Consider the following 24,000-nt stretch of genomic DNA (forward strand, 5'->3'; position numbering starts at 1 on the left):
TGTTGCTCCTTCCTGGATTGTTGCTTCTTCGAACCTTGCTCCCTTCAGGATTGTTGTTCCTTTTCGCTGGGATAATGGGCGCGATACGTGTGGGCGGCTTTCTTCGCGTTCCCCTTGGACTCCGCGAAAACGAAGAACGAACGATAATACTCTGCGTTTACGCGTTCCATCGCGTGCGTCCGCTTCTGTTCAGAAACGCGTAGGTTCTGTGAAAAATTTTGACTGACAAATTGCATTTCCCTCCCCGAAAAAGTTCCAGGTAAGGCAACCCATTGTCGCGCGATTCGGAGTACCTGCGATCGGCGAAGGTGGCAGACCATGTTTGCCGCAAATGCTTGCTGCTAACCGTACGGTCGACTCTTCTAATCGAATTTTTAAGATTCACGTGAATATTTTTTCATGGAAAATTTGTTGTAAAAAAGAAAGAAGAATATACCATGAAAAATTCCATGCTTTTAATTTTAAGAGTATAAAATAAAAAGGTATTGTTTATAAAAAATAATCCACAAAGAAGGAGCGGCAGTTACATAATAGATAATATGCGATAATAAAAAATATTGGAGCAACAAAAAACAAAAATATTTAACAAAAATATTAAATAATATTTCTTCTAGTTTTATTTCTGAAAATAAAAATTCCAAGAAGAAATATTTTTCTAATATTTTCGTTAAATATTTTGTTGTACAATTAAATATGTTTTGTGTACAAAAATATTCACGGTGAATCATAAAAATTCGAATAGAAGAGTCGAACGCACGGTTAGCAGCAAACATTTGCGGCAGTTTTGCAGTAATAAAAAAATAACTCCGCCAGGGTCAACTAGCCGAAGAGACGTTTGGCTTTGTGCGATACACGGCAAAAGCATGGTCTGCACGTTCGCCGATCGCAGGTAATTCCGAATCGCGCGACAATAGGTTGCCTTACCTGGAACTTTTTCGGGGAGGGAAATGCAATTTGTCAGTCAAAATTTTCACAGAACCTACGCGTTTCTGAACAGAAGCGGACGCACGCGATGGAACGCGTAAACGCAGAGTATAATCGTACGTTCTTCGTTTTCGCGGAGTCCAAGGGGAACGCGAAGAAAGCCGCCCGCACGTATCGTGCCCATTATCCCAGCGAAAAGGAACAACAATCCTGAAGGGAGCAAGGTTCGAAGAAGCAACAATCCAGGAAGGAACAACAATTCAGGGAGCAACAACAATTTAGGAAGGAGTAACAATTCAGGAGGGAGCAACATCCAGGCACCGTTATCAACCCAGGAAGAAGCAACAATCGAAGAAGGGTGCAACGGAACGCATCGGTATGCGAAAGTGAAAAGTGAAAGTGAAAATTGTTAGTGACCGTGCTGTGAAGTGTTTTCGGGGTGAGAAGCAGGTACAGTGACCGGGCTGGCCCATCAGCTGATTTTTGTTCGGGTCTTCGACCTTGCCGTGATCAACAGCGGTGCATTGGCCGGGCCCTATTGTCAGCGCAGTAGGTCAACTTGCAGATGAATGGGTAAGTCGAATTTCAATTATTTCTCTATTAACCCTTTGCATTCGAGGAATGTTTCGGTACGCAGAAATCCAGTCTGCTTTTTCAGTACAGTTTTTAATAACAAATGGTTACAAATGGTTCTTACCGTATTTATTTTAATTTTCTGATAATAATTCTTATTTTAATTTTAAAACACTCTGGCGAGAAGCGTCACTCGGGTGCGAAGGGTTAGTTTTCTAAAAATTCCGAGATTTTATTCCTTCTTCCTTGGAAACAGCGAATACAAATAATTAATAAAAAGTAAATTCCATTTAGTAATTTACGTACTAATTACGTAGTAATTCACGAAATAGGTAACAATTGCAGTGGTAGTATTTTTAATTATTTGTACTCGTTCCTCGATGTATTTTCAACGCGCATCTTGCTACCTACCCGGCGCGGTGGCTCTCCGAGGTCGGACGGCCCTGAGCGCGCGGAAGGCGAGCGCCGTGATTGGTCAGTGTTTTTCGTTAATAATTCAAAAACGAAGCCCCATCCGACATTTTTGCAAAGGAAATTGTTGTTTAGAATCGTCTCACCTACCCCCCATTTCCGGTTCTTACACTATTTACGGGACACTCTGTATATAGCCCAGTTCCCATAGGTTTTTAAAAGGCAATAATTAGAAATAAAGTTCTATTGAATGAATAGCAGTATATAGACGTCAATTTAATATATTTCATTTTGCTGAAATGAATTTAGAGGGGAATCAAAAAAAAAGGAAAGAAGAATATAGACGTTCTAATATATGGCATGTGATAATGTTACAAAGAAATAACAATTTTTTACATTTCCCTCCTGATGGAAGTGACCACCACCTTCCCGTGGTTTCCATTGAACGGTAGCGTGCCCGTTATTGTTTTACCTATAGTTACAATTACTTTGTTATGTAAAGTTAAGTCAAATATATAACATTTGATTATGTGTAAACAATTTGATACGGTTATTAAAAAAACACAGTGGGAAAAGTCAGTAGTAATCTATTTCTGTAGCGTGCACGGTACTGGCTAAGAGTGGTTTTTCATTTTAATTAACCCTTAATTAACCCTTTACGAGTAAGACTGCTTTGAACAACATTATTCTAAAATATTTGTGGAATACGTCTTTTATGTGGTTTAGGTAGGTATGCAAGGCATAAGATTTCGTTTAATTTTTCCTGTCTAGGAAAGATAGGAGAAAAGTATATTTGATCTTAATCCTTCTTAAGATTTATATAAATCGCTTTAAAAATTTGTTACAAATGATGTATATGTATCGAAATAATTATAAAACTACAGACGTATAATCATCATTATATGGGAACTGATCACGCTTAAAATATAATGAGACCTTAAAACGAGAAGATAAAACTTAAATGTTAAATTTATTGAAATTCATTCAGCCGTTTAGACGCAATCATGTCAATAGCATAGGAACAAAAAAAAAATATGTTTTTTTGTAGTAGTCACAATATGATGAGGGGGTCCTAAAACGTGTATTTCCGCTAAAAAAAAATTTCGAAATATTTTTTTCATTATGATACTTTATAAATTTCCTTATACCTTACATATAGGTCGGAAAGTAAAAATGCTGGGGCAGTCGAGACTTGGAATCGTATGCCGATTATCGCGAGGTCGTATTTCAGCTGTTTCTCTTTTGCAAGAGCAAGAAGGAAAGGCTCACACTAGCGTTCTTTATCAATTTGCCGAAGTTGTGCGAAGTGCCGAGCTCACGTACACGTGGCTCGTGCGGTAGTATATGCCTGCTATCCCCACCATTCCGTTAGACGCTAAGGAAGTTCGTCGTCACTGTTGTCGATTTCGATGCACTCAATTATGCCAGATCTGGCCACACTGGTTTAGGGAAAAAGGACGGTGGGTTGGTGCCCGTGGAGCGCTGACCCGCTCTGCTCGGCGAGGCGCGCAAAAATCAAAACTACTAAGTATGTTCGAAAATAGGTTGGTAAAATTTATTCGTCTTCGTCTCGACCAGAGATGCCAGAAAAGCACCGCCGGGTGCACACGCACACATGCCAGATACGCGTACGTGAGCTCGTGGAGTTTCGGAAAGTCGACAAAGGCAAACTGACGCATGCCCTCTTTCTCGATTCTCCGAAGCTGCCCGAAGTAATTTCGGATCGCCTCGTGGGAGTCGAGAGAGAAAGGCTCACATTTGCCTTCTCGCTCTAAACAACTGAAATCCGACCTCCCGTCAACGGCATACGATTTGGATTCTCGAGCCGAGATTCTCGACTGCCCAGTAGCGGTGTGCGGTGTGCAGCCCGTCTCATGTGTCGGGCGCCCGAGTGGTTAGATCGAGCTAAAGAAAGTCGAGCGGGCTCGAGCGGGCTCCCGAGACATTCGAACTCTCGGGCGGCTCGAACGTTTCGGGCGGCTCGAACGTTTCGGGCTGCTCGACCGATCGACTCGACGCTACGGTTCGATTGTTTGTTGGGCATTTGATAGTAATAAAAGCATATGAAACTGTTTTTTAACATAAATGTATTAATACTTTATTTTAAGTTTTCATGTAAGAAGCATAGTCCTTGTACATTTACTGGCAGCAATCGTGCTCGTGTTTGCATTACTATGTTTCCGGCAGTAGAAAATAAGCGTTCACTTTGTAGCAACGATTTGAATATTCGCGCAATTAGAAAAGAAATGCGTGCGCGCGCGTGAGAGAAGGAAAGAAAGAGAGAGCGTGTGCGCGAGGTGTATAAATAATCCGCGAGCGAGCGGGCTCGTTCTTCTTCTTCCTGTTTTCTCCTCGCTTCGGCAGTCGATTGTATCAATAAAATATTTTAGTATTTTGTTAAAACGTACCCCGACAATTATCAGAAGTGGGATTGGTCCACGTAAATCGAAATTGCGAGTGAGAGTAGTGAACTGATTTAAATCGAATTGACTAAATCACGTGTGTTTGAATTATTCGCGAGCACGTGGCGAAATTTTATCGGGCAATCATTATTGGAACGTTCGGGAATTCGGAGCGCGAAGTGCAGTGGACAAGTTTTCGGTGTCTAAGTTGGAGCACAGACAGGCGTTGGAGCGCGAAATACTGTGTTGTGCGGAATTTTGAAGGAAAAAGGACATATACGGCTGAGTGAGCGTATACGTATACCATTTTCTCGAAATGATGGCCAACGAGGGACGAGACGAAGAGGAGAGGCATTTTCGCGATGTGACGAGTGTACTGCCGACGTTCGATCCGGTGAAAAACGATTTCACCATCGAGGAATGGATGGAAAAGATCGAGGAATACGGCGACCTTTATAAATGGGATGAAATAGCGATTCGACATCATGCCCTTGCCCAATTAACAGGTGTAGCCCGGAAATGGAGAGATAGCCTGCCAAGCATTCAACGCTCGTGGCCACAATGGAAGGAGCTCTTGCGAGGAAACTTCCCGTCGGACCAGAGTATGGTGAGTGTAAGAATGGAAGCTCAAAATTATAAGAAGAGGCCTAACCAAGATATGATCGAATATTTTTATGAGAAGCTTGCTAAATGTACTCGAGCTGGAATGGACGATCGTGAGGCGATCGAATGGATCGTCGACGGTTTGAACAGCCCGCGAATTAGGGATTTTTTGGGCCCGTTAAGTCGTTATAGCCGACCGAGCGAACTCCTGGCCGATTTACGGCAGTCAAATTTGAGTTTCAAGGAGATACCAACGGTCCTTGAAAGACGACATGTAAACAGATCGCCACATTCCAGCACGCAGTTAACTTGTTTCGCCTGTAAACAAACAGGGCATACAGCGCGTGCCTGTCCGAGGCCGAGACCGTTGCCAACGTGTTTCAAATGTGGCCAGAGCGGGCACATGTCACGGTCATGCCAGGCGAGTATCTCTCGAGATCAACAAAGAATGTCAACACGATCCACAGCAGCGACGACAACCACGGCAGCACGAGGCGAGACTGTCCAAGTTCTGCACGTTACTATCGACACGCATCAAAAATATTTCAAGGACGCTTTGCTGAACGGCCATCTGGTCAAGTGTTATCTCGATTTGGGGAGTAGTGTGGTGACATTGCGGCAAGACGTGGCTAACGAACTTGGTTTAACTTACCATGAGACATTTTTAAACAGTTTTATAGGGTACGGTGAAGGCAGAGTCCAACCGGTGGGCGTATTAACGGCAACCATCAGCATCGAAGGTGTTGCGGTACGAACTGAAATTCACGTGGTGCCAAAAGGAAGTCAAGCCGTGCCACTGTTGGTAGGACATCCTTACACCGAGCATCCCGAGGTCGTCATCGTGAGCCGCAGCGGCGAGTTGAGAGTGATGACCACTTTTGACAAACCAGGGGATGACGTAACACAGTTCAATGAAAAAACCACATTCCGAGCCGACAAACAGTATGTAATTCCAAATAATTATCTGGGTCATATTGTTGTAGCAGGTCATGTACCAAACGAGCAGATGTGTATCGAGGGTGGCCTACGGGAGGTAGGCCCCATAATACCTAGATGCGTCGTCGCCACGGACGAGAAAGGACAGACCGTTCTACCTGTCCTAAATGTGACCGGTCAGCGAATAACGATCCAGCCAGGCGACATCATCACCCGTGGGGAAGTCTGCGAGGAGCAAGCTCTTGAGCGAGAGATCAACGACGAGCCGATTACCGAGGATCGAGTTGACACAGACTTAGAGGGAGAAGAGAAGGACGATCTACTGCGTGTGCTCAATAAGAACCGTGACCTTGTTGCGAATACGATGAAACAGCTAGGTAGAACAGATAGGGCGACAATGCGAATAGAACTTGCGACGGACAAACCTGTAGTTTATAGACCGTATCGTATGTCCTATCACGAAAGACAACAATTGAAAGACATGATTAATGATTTACAGACGGCGGATGTCATAGAAAATAGTAATTCCCCCTTTGCCAGTCCGGTTTTATTAGTACGAAAAAAGAACGGCGAAATGCGGATGTGCGTTGATTATTGTGCAATTAATAAGGCGACCGTTAAAGATAAGTATCCATTGCCGCGCGTGGATGATCAGTTGGATAGACTACACGGGCAAAAATATTATACGAGTATAGATCTTTTTAGCGGTTATTATCAAGTGCCGGTAGAACCAGGGTCGCGAGAAAAAACAGCTTTTATAACACCAGACGGACATTACCAATTTAAAAGGATGCCCTTCGGCCTATGTAACGCGCCCGCGGTATTTCAGCGGTTGATAAATACTATCCTAGGTTCTCTGCGTTATGATATAGCTATGGCTTACTTAGATGACGTCATTATACCGAGTATGACTGTAGAGGAGGGCTTGAATCGTCTAGTACAAATTTTCGAAGTTTTTAGAGACGCGGGATTAACCATAAACCTAAAAAAATGTCATTTCCTTAAATTAAGAGTAGAATATTTGGGGTTTGAAGTATCAGTTTTAGGTATACGACCAAGCGAACGAAAGGTGCAGAGTGTTAAATCATTCCCAATGCCAAAGACGATCCGCGACGTGAGAAGTTTCGTGGGGTTAGCAAGCTACTTCCGACGATTTGTCAAAAACTTTGCGCTTATAGTAAAACCTTTAACCGACTTATTAAGAAAGGAAACGAAATTTCATTGGGATGCAAAGCAAAATAACGCGTTCGAAACGATTAAAAATTTGTTAATGTCAAAACCCTTGCTTGTCATATATAACCATACCGCAGATACAGAAGTTCATACAGACGCGTGTGCTTTAGGACTAGGTGCAGTACTTTTACAAAGACAAAATGGAAAAATTTGGCAACCCGTGTGCTATTACAGTCGTAAAACAACGCCTGAAGAGGCAAAATACCATTCGTTTGAACTAGAAGCCTTAGCCATCGTTTGTGCGCTGGAAAGATTTCGCGTATATCTGATAGGAATCCACTTTGTAATAAAAACAGATTGCAATAGCCTTAAAATGCTAGGTACCAAAAGGGATTTAAACCCGCGAGTGGGAAGATGGTTTGTAAAATTGTCCGAGTTTGATTATGAGATCGAATATCACACCGCGAAACGGAATGAACTAGCAGACACGCTAAGTAGGAATCCGGTCGAAGAGAGCGAAGATATGGAAGTCACGGGACTTCCCGTTCTAGGAATAAAAATTGGCACAGATTGGGTAGCGGCGATGCAGAGAGCAGATCCGGAAATATTAAGTCTGCGCGATAGATTAGAAGCAGGGGAAGCGCAAGCTCACGAAAAATTCACAATGTACAATGCGCGCGTTTATAAAATTACCAAAGGCCGATGGCGATTATATGTACCGAGCGACCTACGTTATGAAATAATATCCGAAGCGCACCATTCAGTGGCACATTTAGGCATCGATAAGACTTTAGAAAAGGCCAAGGAAGAATATTATTTCCCGAAGATGCGTGATTTTGTTACCAAATACGTGAATCGATGCGTAACATGTTTATATTCTAAGGTCCCCACAGGGAAAAAGCCCGGATTTTTGCACCCGTTAGACAAAGGTAGTGCTCCGTTTCAAACTATCCATATCGACCATTTAGGGCCGTTACCGACGACGGAATGTGACAATAAATATGTAGCTGTGATTATATGCGGATACAGCAAGTATGTAGTGTTAAGGGCAACAAAAGATGTAGGGACGAGATCTACCTTGGCGTTCATCCGAGATTTTATGTCACACTACGGTAGGCCCAAACGTATCGTCAGTGATCGAGGGACAGCGTTTACCGCGAGGGAGTTTGAAAAATTTTGCCAGGATCACGGGATCCAACACATAAAGGTAGCTACAGGCACACCGCGTGCGAACGGGCAAGTCGAGCGGACGAACAGCGTTATACTAAATAGCCTAACTGCGATGACGCACGAAATCAATGGCGAAGACTGGGATAAAAAATTGTACGATGTGCAATGGGGCATCAATAGCAGTAGGCATAAAGTTACGCGAAAAACACCGTATGAAATTGTTTTTACCAATAAAGCCCCGGGATGGCACGAAAGCGAGCTCACCCAAGAGATTCGGGAGATTAACGCGCAATTTGGAGTAACAGAGACGAGCGAAGATGTTAGCGAATTATTAAAGAAAAACGAAAACGCGCTTAGCAGACAATTTAACAAAAAACGGGCCAAAGCGAGGGAATACCAAGTAAACGATCTAGTCCTTATAAGAAGCGAAACGCCAGCATCAGGTGAAAGTCGCAAATTGTCACCCAAATATCGAGGACCGTACGAAATCGAAAGGGTACTCGGAAACGACCGCTATGTTGTGCGAGACATTGAGGGCGAAAAACAGAGCGCCAGAAATTATCAGGGAGTGGTGGCGGTAGACCGACTAAAATTCATAGCGCGAGCGGGAGAATACGCGAATCGCGCGCAGACACGTTCGAGAAGAGCACCCGAAAAACAGATAGTCGTAGAACATGTAGATGAAATGTAATACCTTACTCGAAAAAAGTGTTGATCATGTATGCGTCTGATGTAACGAAGCGAGAGGAGAAGACTGTCGACGAGGACGTCGAACGAGCAGGATGGCCGAATTGTAGCAACGATTTGAATATTCGCGCAATTAGAAAAGAAATGCGTGCGCGCGCGTGAGAGAAGGAAAGAAAGAGAGAGCGTGTGCGCGAGGTGTATAAATAATCCGCGAGCGAGCGGGCTCGTTCTTCTTCTTCCTGTTTTCTCCTCGCTTCGGCAGTCGATTGTATCAATAAAATATTTTAGTATTTTGTTAAAACGTACCCCGACAACTTTTTACTTGTGTTGCTGGTATTGCTATTTGTGTACACTTTTTATTCTTTAATTTCATCAATTCCAAAATTTATCATTATGTTATAATTTGTTGATTAGGTGACACAAAATCAAGATTATCTCATTTTTTTGATAAGACGCTGGGCAACACAGAAGAAGGTCCAGAAACGTTTACAACGCGTAAAAATAGAGAAATACAAACATACTTCGCTGAAAATTTAGTACCGCGGAAAACAAATATTATAGACTGGTGGAAATCAAATCAGACACGATTTCCAATACTGTCTCGAGCAGCTAAAGATTGTCTTGCTGTACCAGCAACACAAGTAAAAAGTGAACGCTTATTTTCTACTGCCGGAAACATAGTAATGCAAACACGAGCACGATTGCTGCCAGTAAATGTACAAGGACTATGCTTCTTACATGAAAACTTAAAATAAAGTATTAATACATTTATGTTAAAAAACAGTTTCATATGCTTTTATTACTATCAAATGCCCAACAAACAATCGAACCGTAGCGTCGAGTCGATCGGTCGAGCCGCCCGAGAGTTCGAATGTCTCGGGAGCCCGCTCGAGCCCGCTCGACTTTCTTTAGCTCGATCTAACGACTCGGGCGCCCGACACATGAGACGGGCTGCACACCGCTACAGTGCCCAGGCATTTTTACTTTCCGACCTATGTAGGCGCACATAAGCAAAGTACCCATAATGAAAAAAAAAATTTTGTAAAATTTATTTTACGGAAATACACGTTTTAAGACCTCCTGATCATATTTTAATTATTGAAAAAAAAGAAATTGTTTTTTATTCCCATGTATGAGCACACATATGTATATTATTAATACGATTTTTGAAAATCAAAATACTTTAAGATTGAAAATTAATAAATTAAAATGAGATTCCACTCTTTACCAGTATTGTGCACGCTGTGGTATTTTTCAATAAGAAGAGTTCTTACTTTTATAACATAAACAAAACAGTAGAATTAATAATTGCAGAAATTAATTAATAATGATTTTCCTCGATTGTTTTGAAATAACCGTATCAATTGGTTATGACGAACTAAATAGAACTAACTAGAAACAAAGGAAAAGTGATCCCGTTTGCCAGTTTAATACAAAGTATGGGTTGTATCTTAAATTTTAAAAGGACATAGTCGAATATGTTTAAAGGTACAAAACATAGCGTTTCATTGTAGAACAGTAACATAAGTTAGTAGGTAATGTCATAAAACTGTTTTTCCCAGCTATATCCCTTTTTACCTGAAGTATAAGGTAAAAAGTACGAGCTACAAGGTACGACTATCCGAAAATCGTTCACATTTTATCAATGTAAATGAAGCGGCCTTTCCATCAGAGTTAAATACAAAATTTTGTAATTTCTGTGAAAACAAAACTTTCAGTAAATGTACGTGGTGCTTGAAATTTTTATGTTTTGACTGTTTTTGTGAAAAGTACCATCCAGATTCATGTACTTCGTACATTGAAAATAACATATGTTAAATGTAATCGGTTAAATTTAACTTTAAAAAAAAATATTCGAAGGTCAGACAAAAATATAATGTCATATTTAGTGTACGATTAAAGTATGATTGAAAAAATAAAAAAAAAAAGTTCAAGCAGGGTTCGAACCAGCAGAGCAGAAGAAGTTCGGAACTTGCAGGCAAAGACCTCATCACTCACGCCACGCTGATTAGTGGTGAACATAGTTCTATTTCTGAAAATAAGTACCTGTAATAACTTTAATAATATCTCAAAGTAAAACCTAACCCAAAATCTGGTACCATTCCAACTTTTCCTTGTTAGAAACGAGTTTTCAATTTGTCTTAGCGAAAATCGTAATCACATTTTGCACATTATTCTAAAACATTTGTGGTATTCGTTTTCAATGCGATTTAAGTAAGCATGTAATGTATAAGATTTCATTTAATGTTTTCTTTTCTAGAGAAGATAGAGAAAAAGTTTATATAATTTTTTTTATATAAAATTTAATTCGTCCTAAGATTTATATGAAACATTTAAAAGATTTTTTATACATTATGCCTATATATCGGAACAACTATGAAACAAGAGGTATAATCTGTAAGGAGTGTATGTGTGTGGCTAGGAGAACCGTTATCGTTTGCGTCGATAGGAGTGTTTAGTCTAAGCTAGAGTAGGTATCGAGTGAGGTGTTTAGGTTTAAGCTGAAATACGTTTTAGAGACTGCGTCTCGAACGTGCGTTTTGTTTAGATCATTATTATAAGATAGGAATAAGGAAGGGTCGACTTTGACTGCAGGAACGTCACTCTGTATCGAACGTTAGTCGAGAGCAATCACAGTTTTACGTTTATGATCTTTTACGTTTACGTTTTATGTCTTTCTTTTATGTTCTTTATGTTAAATAGTTAGTAAATATTAAATAATATAATTACATCGTTACGTTTAGTGTTCACGTATTTGAATCCGTCCACACGCCTTTGAAATGAGAACATAAAACTTAAATGTAAAGTTTCATTTAAATTCATTCAGCTATTTATATTCAATCGTATTAATAATATATATATGTGTGCTCATACATGGGAATAAAAAAAAATTTCTTTTTTTTCAATAATTAAAATATGATCAGGAGGTCTTAAAACGTGTATTTCCGTAAAATAAATTTTACAAAATCTTTTTTTCATTATGGGTACTTTGCTTATGTGCGCCTACATAGGTCGGAAAGTAAAAATGCCTGGGCAGTCGAGAATCTCGGCTCGAGAATCCAAATCGTATGCCGTTGACGGGAGGTCGGATTTCAGTTGTTAGAGCGAGAAGGCAAATGTGAGCTTTTCTCTCTCGACTCCCACGAAGCGGTACGAAATTACTTCGGGCAGCTTCGGAGAATCGAGAAAGAGGGCATGCGTCAGTTTGCCTTTGTCGTCTTTCCGAAACTCCACGAGCTCACGTACGCGTATCTAGCATGTGTGAGTGTGCACCCGACGGTGCTTTTCTGGCATCACTGCTACCAACGCTTCCACAGGGCCTGCGCTGGTGGCGGAGCTCAGGTAGGATTATAATAGGAGCGGACTGTCGATTCGTAAAAGTGAATACAGGGTGTCCCATAAGTAGTGTAAGAACCGGAAATGGGTTGTAGGTGAGACGATTCTGAACAACAACTTCCTTTGCAAAAATGTCGGATGGGGCTTCGTTTTTGAATTATTAACGAAAAACACTGACCAATCACGGCGCTCGCCTTCCGCGCGCTCAGGGCCATCCGAACTCGGAGAGCCACCGCGCCAGGTAGGTAGCAAGATGCGCGTTGAAGATACATCGAGAAACGAATACAAATAATTAAAAATACTGCCACTGCAATTGTTACCTAATTCGTTAATTACTACGTAATTAGTACGTAAATTACTAAATCGAATTTATTAATTATTTGTATTCGCTGTTTCCAAGGAAGAAGGAATAAAATCTCAGAATTTTTAGGAAATTAACTCTTCGCACTCGAGTGACGCTTCTCGCCAGCAGAGTGCTTTAAAAATAAAATAAAAATTATCATCAGAAAATTAAAATAAATACGGTAAGAACCATTTGTAACCGTTTGTTATTAAAAACTGTACTGGAAAAGCAGACTGGATTTCTGCGTACCGAAACATTCCTCGAATGCAAAGGGTTAATAGAAAAATAATTGAAATTCGACTTACCCATTCATCTGCAAGTTGACCTACTGCGCTGACAATAGGGCCCGGCCAATGCACCGCTGTTGATCACGGCAAGGTCGAAGACCCGAACGAAAATCAGCTGATGGGCCAGCCCGGTCACTGTACCTGCTTCTCACCCCGAAAACACTTTACAGCACAGTCACTCGCACTTTTCACTTTCACATACCGGTGCGTTCCGTTGGACCCTTCTTCGATTGTTGCTCCTTCCTGGATTGATGGCGGTGTCTGGATGTTGCTCCCACCTAAATTGTTACTTCTTCCTGAATTGTTGTTGCTCCCTGAATTGTAGCCGCAATGGAGCCTGGTCCGCGGCCCGGGGTGGGGATATACGCGTTACAACTTCTTAAGATTTATATAAAACGTTTTAACAAATTTTTACAAATAATGTATATGTATCGAAATAATTATAAAACTATAAGACGTATAATCATCATTATCCGGGGCTGATCACGCTCAAAATCTAATCAGACCTTGAAACGAGAACATAAAACTTAAATGTAAAGTTTCATTGAAATTCATTCAGCCGTTTAGACACAATCATGTTAATAGCATACGTATGTATGTGCGTAAATAGGCACAGAAAAAAAATTTCTATTTTTTTAATAGTCACAATATGATCAAGGGGTCTTAAAACGTGTATTTCCGCTAAAAAAATTTTCGAAATTTTTTTTCATTATGCTACTTTCCCTATACCTTACATAAGTCGAAAAGTAAAAATGCTGGGACAGTCGAGACTTGAAATCGTATGCCAATTATCGCGAGGTCGTATTTCAGCTGTTTCTCTTTTACAAGAGCAAGAAGGAAAGGCTCACATTAGCGTTCTTTACCATTTTCCCGAAATTGTGCGAAGTGCCGAGTTTACGTACACGTAGCTCGTGCAGTAGTATATGCATGCTATCCCCACCACTCCGTTAGACGCTAAGGAAGTTCGTCGTCACTATTGTCGATTTCGATGCACTCAATTAAGCCCGATCTGACCACACTGAGTTTATATAGTCAATTCTAGCTCTAGAGCATTCCAAAACAAGAATTCATTATTGATGCGTGATCCAGTGTCAGATCTGAAAATGACGGACACTAAAAACGATAAAACGAAAGTAGATCTGGGATTATTAGAGGAAGACGATGAGTTTGAAGAGTTTCCTGCGGAAGGTACATAATTTCATGGTTACAAATATATATTCTAGAATAAGAAATATCAAAATACCACGATCTAACCTTAATTTCGCTGAATGACTTGGTAGATTGGACTGCGGTAGACGAAGACAATGAAGATATTAGCGTTTGGGAAGATAATTGGGACGACGACGATGTAGAAGATGATTTTAATCAACAATTAAGGTAATTTTTGTAGTATAAAATATATTAGAAGAAAACTAATGCATTAGTACTATTTTTACCAAACATTTCAAGACACCTTTTAAAATCGTTGAAATTATTCTTTAACTTTAATCATTTTTCCTATGTTTTTATTAATTATTATATGGTAATTGTTTATACTGTAAAAGTAGTGATTGAAATAAAATGGTATTTTTTTATTTCAGGGCACAATTAGAGAAACAAAAGGCTCAGAATGAACAGGGGAAGGAAAATTAACAAACTTATTAAATTATGAATCAGATGTGTTTAATCATAAGAATAAATATGCATTAGATTATTACAACTTTGTATACATTTAAATTTCATATGTATCGATAGACTTTTATTAATTGTGAAATATAATAGTTTTTCATAAATATTTGTACAAAACTTAAACATTAAATACGAATGTACAGTTTAAATGCATATAGTAACTAGTATGCACAACGCATATCATGTAACTCAGAGGAGTTGTGTTATTTTAATGGAAAAAATACTTGGCATTTTTACTTTAAATATGTAATCAGGTACAAAGTTTGGTTTTGAAAACTTCATAGTTCTTAATTATCAATTGTCAACAAATTTACTACGTATGGCACATCAATTCCTTTCTGACTAAAATGTATTTAAGTAATTCATGACTTTCGATACTAGTAAATCATTTAAATAATTTAGTTTCATAGGTATGTATTGCACTATTCTTTCTTTAATGAATTTAAAAACAAAATAAAGTATTATAGAGCTATGCTCTACATACTTTATATTACTCTATGATCTACATGAAATTAATAGTTGCGATGCTAAAACATCTAGTATCTGTAGGTTTAAATCTATGTTAATTTTTTTTAATTCATAAGAACCAAGTAAGTATTTTAGAATGTTTAACGTATCATCCTCACCAAATATTAATTTTACATCGCTCGGAATTTTAGCTAATAATTGTTGCAACAGTCTTTCCTTTATATTTATTAGAGGTTCGTCAGAAATTTTATTTTGTACATTATGAAGAAGCGATGCATTACCCAAGCAATCAAAAATTTGAAGAACAGCAGTCTAAAATTGTATTCAATGAAAAATTTGTCATAAAAATATAAATTATTATTATTATAACGAAGAAATATGAATTATTACTTGTAATAGAGGTTCAGTAATATTTCCAAAGAGTAACTTTATCCACCTAACAACTGCTTCTTGTTGTAAGGTATTGTTACTCTCAATTCCTGCTAACAATTCACAAATAATATCTATAGCAGCGCATGTTAACGTTACGTGCGAGTCCAATTCATCTATTTCCTCTGTTAAAGAAAAAAACGAAATAATTTTAAACACTTATGAGTTTTAAGACATTTTAACTTACCTTCATAAGGAGCCTTTACAATTTCCCACCAATGAAACAATGCAGTATCGTTATTGCCATCAATTGAATCAACGGCTTCATAAGCTGTATCTACAGAACAATACTCAATTCTTTCATCCACAAGTTGTTGGAGTTCAATTGCTAAACTTTTCTACAAATAGTATAATAACATATTTTATTTTATGATTTATGGTTTTTTTTATGATGTAAGAACTCTATGAATTTAATATATATATATATAAATCTATAAGTTCATATCAAAGCAAAAAATATATTTTCAAAATCTTTATTTTCCCATGTAAAGAATATGCTATTTTATAATGGATAAAAAGAAATAAAAATAAATGGAAAAATGAAAATAATAATAATGCTTAGTGGCTTGCTTCAATTACCACTATATATATAAAAATGTATTTATTATTCTCTAATGTAGGGTATGCTTAATTTTAACAAATGTTTTAAATCAACATCCACACGAGCAAAATTAGTATCAAATATATTATAAATATTTTTATCGCAATTTATATCTATTTACCGATTTAATATCCTCGACGAACCTCCATGGTATATCAGCTAAAGGCATTAACGTAGGTAATGGAACATTTTCTTCTTCTTGGTCGATTTCGAAACCCGGAACAACTGTTTTCAAAGTGTTGAAAACACCACTTACGGTTTTGGCCAAAAGTCTGTCGAATCGAGGTACAACTACATCTGCCTTTTTACTAGCACTAGCGCTCGGTCGTAGAAAATGTCGTAATTGTGTTGGACTTTCATTACCCAAACGCGTAGTTAGAGTTTTTAAATAATTCTCTAACTCACTACGCCCACCTTCTGGTAATATTAAATCTGTCATAATATGTGTTAATTCTGGAATCTATAAATTATGTCTAATAAATAAGATAATATATTAGAAAAACCAATGAACCAAAGTTTATTTTTTATCGTACCTCTTGCAAGCTAGCATGTAACCGAGCAAAGTCACGGTATTGTCTCCTGACAGTAGCAGTTGTTGTTTCAAATAAATCAGCTCCACGTTGTTCCACATCATCAAACTGAATACAATAAAGTAGTTGCTGTGAACCATCAGGGGCTGTATGAAACTCTGTCCATGGAATCAATAAATTTGTAAATTGACTACCTTCGTATACTATGTAAGATTTTTCTTCTACATGTCTGAAAACGTCCACTATCAGACAATGTTTGTTCCATTGTTAAAAAATAAACGCTTTATTACTCACAGAGGTGTATTCACAGTTGACTTTTGCTGTAATACAGTTCTTAACCTAGCAATTGTTGTAGCAAAATCAGTAGGCTCTTCATATACTGGAGATATTTTATCATCGTCTACTTCAGAATCTACCTCCGACATACTTTGACCCCAAAGACCTCTATGTTCCGTAGCTAAATTGTCTAAATGTAAAATAGGTCTTTTGTCATTTATGTTTAGTGAAGAATTTTTATTTTCAATGGTAGTTTTCACTGATAGATCAGATTTTGGTTTTGGTAACATCCGTGGAATTATAGCTGCCGTTGAAGACGTTATACCATCACTTAAAGCATTGGATATAAATTTCTAAAAGAATCATTTTATTAATTCATAATAACCGTGTGATTGATAATTAATTAAATTTTGTAACAATATATTGTACTTTTGTGCATATTACGTCTTCCTTTTTAATTTGAACTTGGGCAACTTCTTTTGACAAGGGTCGTAATAAGTCTGACATACTTCGAAACAACCAGTTTGGAGAACTTACTGTTTCTATAACTAATAATAATCTTTTTGCTAAAATAGATAGTAATAATTTACATGGCAATGAACTTGTTAATTCCCATTGTAAAAATTCTTGTGCTAAAATATTGATTTTTTGCTGGAGCATATACTCCAAAGTTTCTGCATTACGAGAACCAGGATGTAAATACTTGAATGTTTCCTCTATACTTGATGCTGTTCCTTTCTCCACCCGTCGCGATGCTCTATAATAAAATATAATTACTTTTCATAATAAAATGCTTTTTGAAAATATATACAACACTCTGTACCTGTGATATTCTTTCAAATGTAATAAGAACACATTAGCTAGCTTATGAGTAAGCTTCACTTTATCTATTAAATTGATTTTATAAAATAATTTGGTCAATAATGTTCTTAGCATTTCTTGTGCTTCGTCAGGGAATGATTTATCATTACTAATGAATTTGTACCATACATCAATACATTTTAAGTTTATTTCTTTCAACATGTCATTTACTCTTAGCATTCTTTTTCTTTTTGAGGAAATAGTTTTTGCATTAAATGTACTCGTTTTCCTAGATGATCTTTCGATCGTCAAAACATTATCTGTTTTCTGTTCGGTTGGCCTTTTTATGGAATTTATATGTTCGTTCATTTTTACTTTATCCTCACTTTTGTTAACGAAAGCATCTTTTTCTGGCAAATCATGTAATTTTAAACTAGTCGCTAATTTTGTATATAACCAGTTATTAAGATATTTTATATTAAGCGGGACATTTGCTTTCAATGCGAGTTGAAGTAAGAAACAACTGAGCCACACTGACATTATCACAATGAAAATAGCCCATAAAATAGAAACATAAATTGATAATGGTGTGAGACCTGCCCATTCTTGTATAATTAAAGACAATGAAGCACTTAATATACTTGAAATCAACAGTATCTGGTTCAACCAGCTCATTGGTATAACTTTCCCCATTGTAAACATAATAATAATAGATTTAACATTACGTTTTGTGCCAATATAACATAAATCTGTAATAGAAATATTTATATTGTTTCTCTATAAATTCACTATATTTTTATACGCTATTGCTAACTTGTATTAAATACATTACTATGAATTAAGTTGTTATTAATATTATATGGAAAGATACATAAGCCGTAGGATATAAATAAAAATAGTTGAAACGTGCATGGATTTGTTGGAATAAAATATTGAAAATGTCTTGGGTTGCAAGTGGTTAAAATAATCATTAAATTTGAAGACAATGTTAAACTTTATAAGATACAAGATGATTCCCTCGTTGGAGGCTCCAAAAGTACCTGGCTCTATGTCAATAATTTCTTATCAGTTTTTTATATTGCTACTATGTATTAAAAACAAACAAAATTAATTATAATAAACTTATATCAAATTTCTTAATTCAAAAAGCATGTAACGCCAAATAAGGTAGTGAAAATATTTGTTAAATTAGGTGTAGGGACTTGTATTATTTCTAAGTTATTATCCTGGATTGTTTACATCATATACTTTGTTTTATGGTGTTGATAAAATAAGATTGAATTGAAAAATGTTTTTCTTTGGATTTTTCTATAGATAAGGGCCCAAAATTTCATTTTGTCTTGGGCCTCATGAAGATACACTGTATCAGTGAATGTAAAAATGTGTTTTAATAGATTACGATTAATTTTATAAAAGATATTTATGATAATCCGTTATTTAAAACATTCAATCTAAGATGGGGAAATATTATATACGAATTAAGGTTGACAATATGTAAAAGGTACTGTATTAATCTAGGATGACACATTATGAAATAATTAAATGCACTAAAAGCATCAATTGTTTATCAAGAGATAACATTCGTTTTTCATTCCTATTATTTTAATCAAACGATAAAACGCACCTTATGTTCTTCAAAAGCTTCTCTATTGTTGACATCTTGATTCTGAATTTAACCTCGACATTTTCAATCCTCGCTTGAATCCAATTGTAAAATTCTTATAAACCTGACTCGTTTTGCACACGGTTAACATTCGCGTTTCATTACTTTATTTTTGTAACGTTTATTGACATTTTTACAAACATTTTATTTTTATTTTTTTTTTTGTTACGCGGAAACACAGATTACCTACATCTTAATAAGAACAACGATCCTTATTTTTGTCACAATTATTAATATCGTTTCCGTTTCAACGACACGAACATATTTTTGCAATGATCGTCGTACCACTTTCAAGACACGAATGTTACTTTTCGTACGAGGTACTTTGTCCAATTACGCTGGAATAATTCAATATTCAGTGCAACGACAGACATGCGTAAATAAATATTATATCGCGAAGAGGAGGTTACGCGAGTAAGTGAAATTATCTTTCACTCGGTTGAAAAAGAATCACGCTGACATATGTTCTGTTATAACACATGCGTATACATGGAGAAACGTGTAAAACGATTGAATATAGGTGGTATAGATACTAGGTCATATATACCCTTTAAAACAAAGCTCGGAGAAACATTGATATCGCGCACAACGAGATAACAATTTTCTTGTGCGTTTGAAACTTTACAAACATTTCAATTTTAAGTTTCAACATTTGGTGCTATTCTTTTTAAATCTATTTTACCATTTTAAACTCACGTTATTTCAAAAAGACCAAGTAGAAAATGTAGCAAACTATTTACAAGTATGCCAATTCTGACTTGGATTTTTAACTATACCCGTTAATATAAATTTAATAATTCATAATTATATTCTACTATATAGATCAAATCTTTTATACGATATTATCTGCCGTTTTTTTTATATAAATATGGATATAATTAGTTTTAATCTACATTGTCTATGTATAATCTTATCTTACACATTATACTTATCTTTCAAGTATGATTGAATTGCAATACGCTTGTTTAGCTTACCTTGGAAGAGATCCAAACTATCTGCAGTTGATTTAATTCTTTTTTAGACATACTGGAAAATATGAATTATAGGGAGTTATTTTTTTATAATAGTAAATTAAATTTTTGTGAATACTAAAATAGTTTAGTAATCTTTTAAAATAGTATAACTCTTAAACTATTAGATTTATGATGTAACTACATTAATACTTTTTCGTAGAGTTTCATTTTAAGAAAGGATGCAGTTGTTTTTTTTTTAGATATATTGATGCATAAAAATGAATAAAATTTGCATTCAGTTTGTGTATTATTTGATACCGTTTCATTTTTCCTTATGATATTTTTTGTGTCTTTAATTAGCAATTGTTATATCAATTATTATATCCTTTGTCATAGATAAAATTATATAACCACAAAGTAGAAATTCCAAAGCGTCCGACTATTAAAGTTATGTATTTGTTAGAATTTGATAGTTATTAAAAGTAGGTCGGCAACACTGGTAAAAGAAAGAAGAAGAAGAGACGCTAACAAGAGGCTTAACAAAAAAAAAAGAATGCGTGCAGTTACAGAAAAGAAAAGTTGAAAATGTTTAAGTTTAATTTATTGTTATATTATAATATGTACAATCAGAAATATAATTTGTTTTTTTGTATAATTAAAAGTTTAATAAAGTTCAGTTAAAACTTAACAGTATTCAACTATAACTTCACGTTGAACCGTTTTTAATTGATACCGTTACAGACAACCATCCCCCGCTGAGCTTTGTTATTAGTATACGTATATTTAGAAAACTCTCCTCAGCCTGCAAGATTGAACCGAACTTTTTAGTGTTTTTAATCTTCGATGCGACGTTTTGTCAAAAGTCATGCGTTATTATAAAAAATTATGTTTTTGGTTCGAATAATTTTCCATGTTTTGCCCGGTCGAATGATAGACGTGGGCAGGTATTTATTTGTCGAGTAACGATGCATAGGGTGTTGCATCGTATAAATACAGGGTGTTCCGCATATTTCCGTAAGTAATAATAAAACTAAAGCGTTATACAGGGTGTTCGGCCACCCCTAGGAAAAATTCTAATGGGAGATTCTAGAGGCCAAAATAAGACGAAAATCAAGAACAACAATTTCTTAATTGAGGCTCCATTAAAAAATTATTAAAAAATTTCAAATCATTCCGAAAAAATTATTTTCGGTTGCGGAGGACAATTACAATAATTTTTGGTCATTAGACATACCCTCGAAATCCTACCCACTTTCGAGATAAAAATTCGAGAAGGTGTTAAATTCTTCGACAAAATTAAAAAATTTTAAATCGTTCTAAAAAAATTATTTTAGGATGCGAGGGTCAATTACAATAATTTTTGGTGAATAGACCTACCCCCGAAATCCTATCCACTTTCTAGAAAAAATTTCAGTACGGGTGGAACTTTAAACGTTAATAACTTTTTAACTAAGCCTCCATCAACAAATTAGTATTCTTGATTTTCGTCTTATTTTGACCTCCAGAAGCTCCCATTACAATTTTTCCCAGTGGTGGCCGAACACTCTGTATAACAAAAAATTCATAAGTGCTTTGTTAACAAGCTATGACAAAAATATGAAATGTGACGTTTTTTTATTTACTAAACAAACAAATTTACTAAAATTTTGTTTACAGAGAGCAACTGCTAGTTGAGACACGAAAACATATTTTTGACGTAGAATTATGTGGATAAACATTTCTTTATCAGAGTTTAGTTTCTATCATTTATCTTGGATGCTGAAGTATTGTTTCTTTAATGATAACTTTTTGTTGTCATATAATTTTGAATTATTGTTCAAGTTTATGTTCAGTAAAGTACAAAGAAACTCACGATATCGAAAAAGATTAATTTTATTTTAATATAAATTTTCTTTTTTTTATTTTAATGTACTGAATCTCAACCGAATTTCAGTTCATATTTTTTTTATAACTTCTTAAGCATTTATGGATTTTTTGTTATATAACATTTTAGTCTTAACTTCACTTGTAGAACACACTGCTGAAGTGTGTACGAAAAAATGCGGGACACCCTGTATATGGCGAGCTCATACAACAAACCCTAATATTTCAATTTCTAATATTGCACAGATCATATAAATATTTTCAAATATTTCTTTTTTTCTTCTTTCATTGAAAATAGTATGAGAAATTAGTCCAAATCCTCGTAAAATAAAAATATAAACTTCCGGATGGAAAAATCAAAATAAATAGAACTGGGTCACCACCTCCTGATGTACTCCTGATATTGAAATCGATATTTCGATGCCTGAAGAAATTTACGAGCTATATCTTGACGGTTACAGTACTATTCAAGTAGCAAAATCAATCTGTCCCTCTCTCGCCTTTAACATTTTCAGCGTGCGTCTGAGTTGCGATGAGAGATAGCGCGCGATAGAGTCCGCCTAAACTGGCGCACGTCCACCCCATGCAGGTGTACGAACACGTGCATACGAGCCTCGAAGAGTGCGGGCTCTAATTTTAGTCGTCGAAGCGTCAGAATAAACGTAAGTCACCCAGGGGCCTTGTAAGGCTAGAAGACTCTCCCGGGGACCCCCGGCATGCTCTCCCCGACGATCGCGGCATCCGCTGTAGCCGGCTACCGACAACTCTATTTTTGCTATTTCTTTATTTGTACCGCAGTTTTGCTACTCGTCTTGGGTTACGGGTCGCGCGTACCGCTTTGTTCGAGGAAAGGGCTAAAATCGACCGTCTTTGAACTCAGGAACTTACACCGGAACACAAAATACTGGTATTTTACTGTATGGAAGTACCGATTTACTTAAAAATCGGTATCATTTTCTTATCGTAATGATATTACCAAAACCAAAATAATTACTATCACCTTTCAATGATGAAAACGTTTTAGTTTATCGTATACTAGAATGGGATAGCAGACTTGATAATGAAGAGGATGTGAAATATAAATAAATGATGATATCGAAATAATTCCGGCATTTATTTCGGTTTTGGTATGGCTTTGCTGAAAATGATACCGGTATTAAGTTCAAACTTTGGACCAACCAGAGACACCGCGTCAAAGACGAGACAAATTCGTCTCGCGTGTATTGCGTTTCTGGGAATCGCGATGAAACATCATCGTTCGTCGGAAACGGTTACTTAACATCCAACGACGAGTGTATATGGATGGTGAAAACGGAGATGAAAGGATTGGAGGGAAACAGAGGAATCCGTCGAAGAAGGTGCTATGTTTCAAAATGAAAAATTTAGTTTCCGCGAATGACTAAATCTTAAAGAATCGAGCACTATACGTATGCAGACGCTTCTATTCGCGAGAGGTTTTTGTTGTGATCTTTATCTAATTTTCTAATAAGAATCTGCACGAGACTATAGGAACAAACAGTCGCGGACCGTGTGCTATTTCTAGCGGTCTTTAATACAAATAAACCATTACGTTCGGCGAATTTAATGTGCAGCTGGTATTCCGATTACGTAATTAAATTTATATCGACAGTTTTTTATCTAGAAAAACACGTAAGCCTTAATTTTTTGTTTACCGCCGGGTATATTTCCCACCATACAAAGCAAATAAGAATATAGTTGCGTATAGTTGCACGTAGGTTGGCCGTGCTCCAGAATACACTGTATCCAAAGTTAAATGTCACGAGATATCAAAACAATATTTCTTCAGAACTTTTCGGAGTATGGATTCGTAATTTGTTCACGTCTGTTATATCATCGCGCTGTACGTTTGCCAAAAATCTTGATAATCTTGGTTGATAAGGTT

At 36.6% G+C, this 24,000-nt stretch overlaps 2 protein-coding genes across 2 annotated transcripts; one reads left to right on the top strand and one right to left on the bottom strand.

Annotated features, from left to right (window-relative positions):
- The first annotated feature begins 13,872 nt into the window (after positions 1-13,872).
- Positions 13,873-14,617, top strand: LOC122402069 (26S proteasome complex subunit SEM1). Its single transcript, XM_043404584.1, has 3 exons — positions 13,873-14,033; positions 14,126-14,222; positions 14,426-14,617. Exons 1-3 carry the CDS (start codon positions 13,922-13,924, stop codon positions 14,475-14,477), a joined length of 261 nt encoding a protein of 86 aa, XP_043260519.1. The 5' UTR covers positions 13,873-13,921; the 3' UTR covers positions 14,478-14,617.
- Positions 14,618-14,763: 146 nt separating this feature from the next.
- LOC122402068 lies at positions 14,764-19,778 on the bottom strand. The gene is made up of 9 exons (XM_043404583.1): positions 19,243-19,778; positions 17,641-18,367; positions 17,247-17,574; positions 16,836-17,170; positions 16,545-16,770; positions 16,133-16,471; positions 15,598-15,748; positions 15,372-15,535; positions 14,764-15,293 (listed from the first exon to the last, which is right to left on the bottom strand). The coding sequence occupies exons 2-9, from the start codon at positions 18,318-18,320 to the stop codon at positions 15,009-15,011; spliced, it is 2,508 nt and encodes an 835-aa protein (XP_043260518.1). The 5' UTR covers positions 18,321-18,367; positions 19,243-19,778; the 3' UTR covers positions 14,764-15,008.
- Positions 19,779-24,000: the final 4,222 nt, after the last annotated feature.

The sequence above is a fragment of the Colletes gigas genome, unplaced genomic scaffold, assembly GCF_013123115.1.
Source record: "Colletes gigas isolate AHSC1104 unplaced genomic scaffold, ASM1312311v1 Colletes_gigas_Sc00033, whole genome shotgun sequence".
Lineage (NCBI taxonomy): Eukaryota > Metazoa > Arthropoda > Insecta > Hymenoptera > Colletidae > Colletes > Colletes gigas.

Bases quoted from the DNA above. Each gene is read 5' to 3' on its own strand.
- LOC122402069 (XM_043404584.1), top strand. From the start codon at position 13,922: ATGCGTGATCCAGTGTCAGATCTGAAAATGACGGACACTAAAAACGAT. The intron at 14,034-14,125 runs GTACATAATTTC...ATGACTTGGTAG, and splicing joins TGAAGAGTTTCCTGCGGAAG to ATTGGACTGCGGTAGACGAA. The intron at 14,223-14,425 runs GTAATTTTTGTA...TTTTTATTTCAG, and splicing joins GATTTTAATCAACAATTAAG to GGCACAATTAGAGAAACAAA.
- LOC122402068 (XM_043404583.1), bottom strand. From the start codon at position 18,320: ATGTTTACAATGGGGAAAGTTATACCAATGAGCTGGTTGAACCAGATA. The intron at 16,771-16,835 runs GTGAGTAATAAA...GGACGTTTTCAG, and splicing joins TCAACTGTGAATACACCTCT to ACATGTAGAAGAAAAATCTT. The intron at 15,294-15,371 runs GTAATAATTCAT...ATACAATTTTAG, and splicing joins TTACTGAACCTCTATTACAA to ACTGCTGTTCTTCAAATTTT.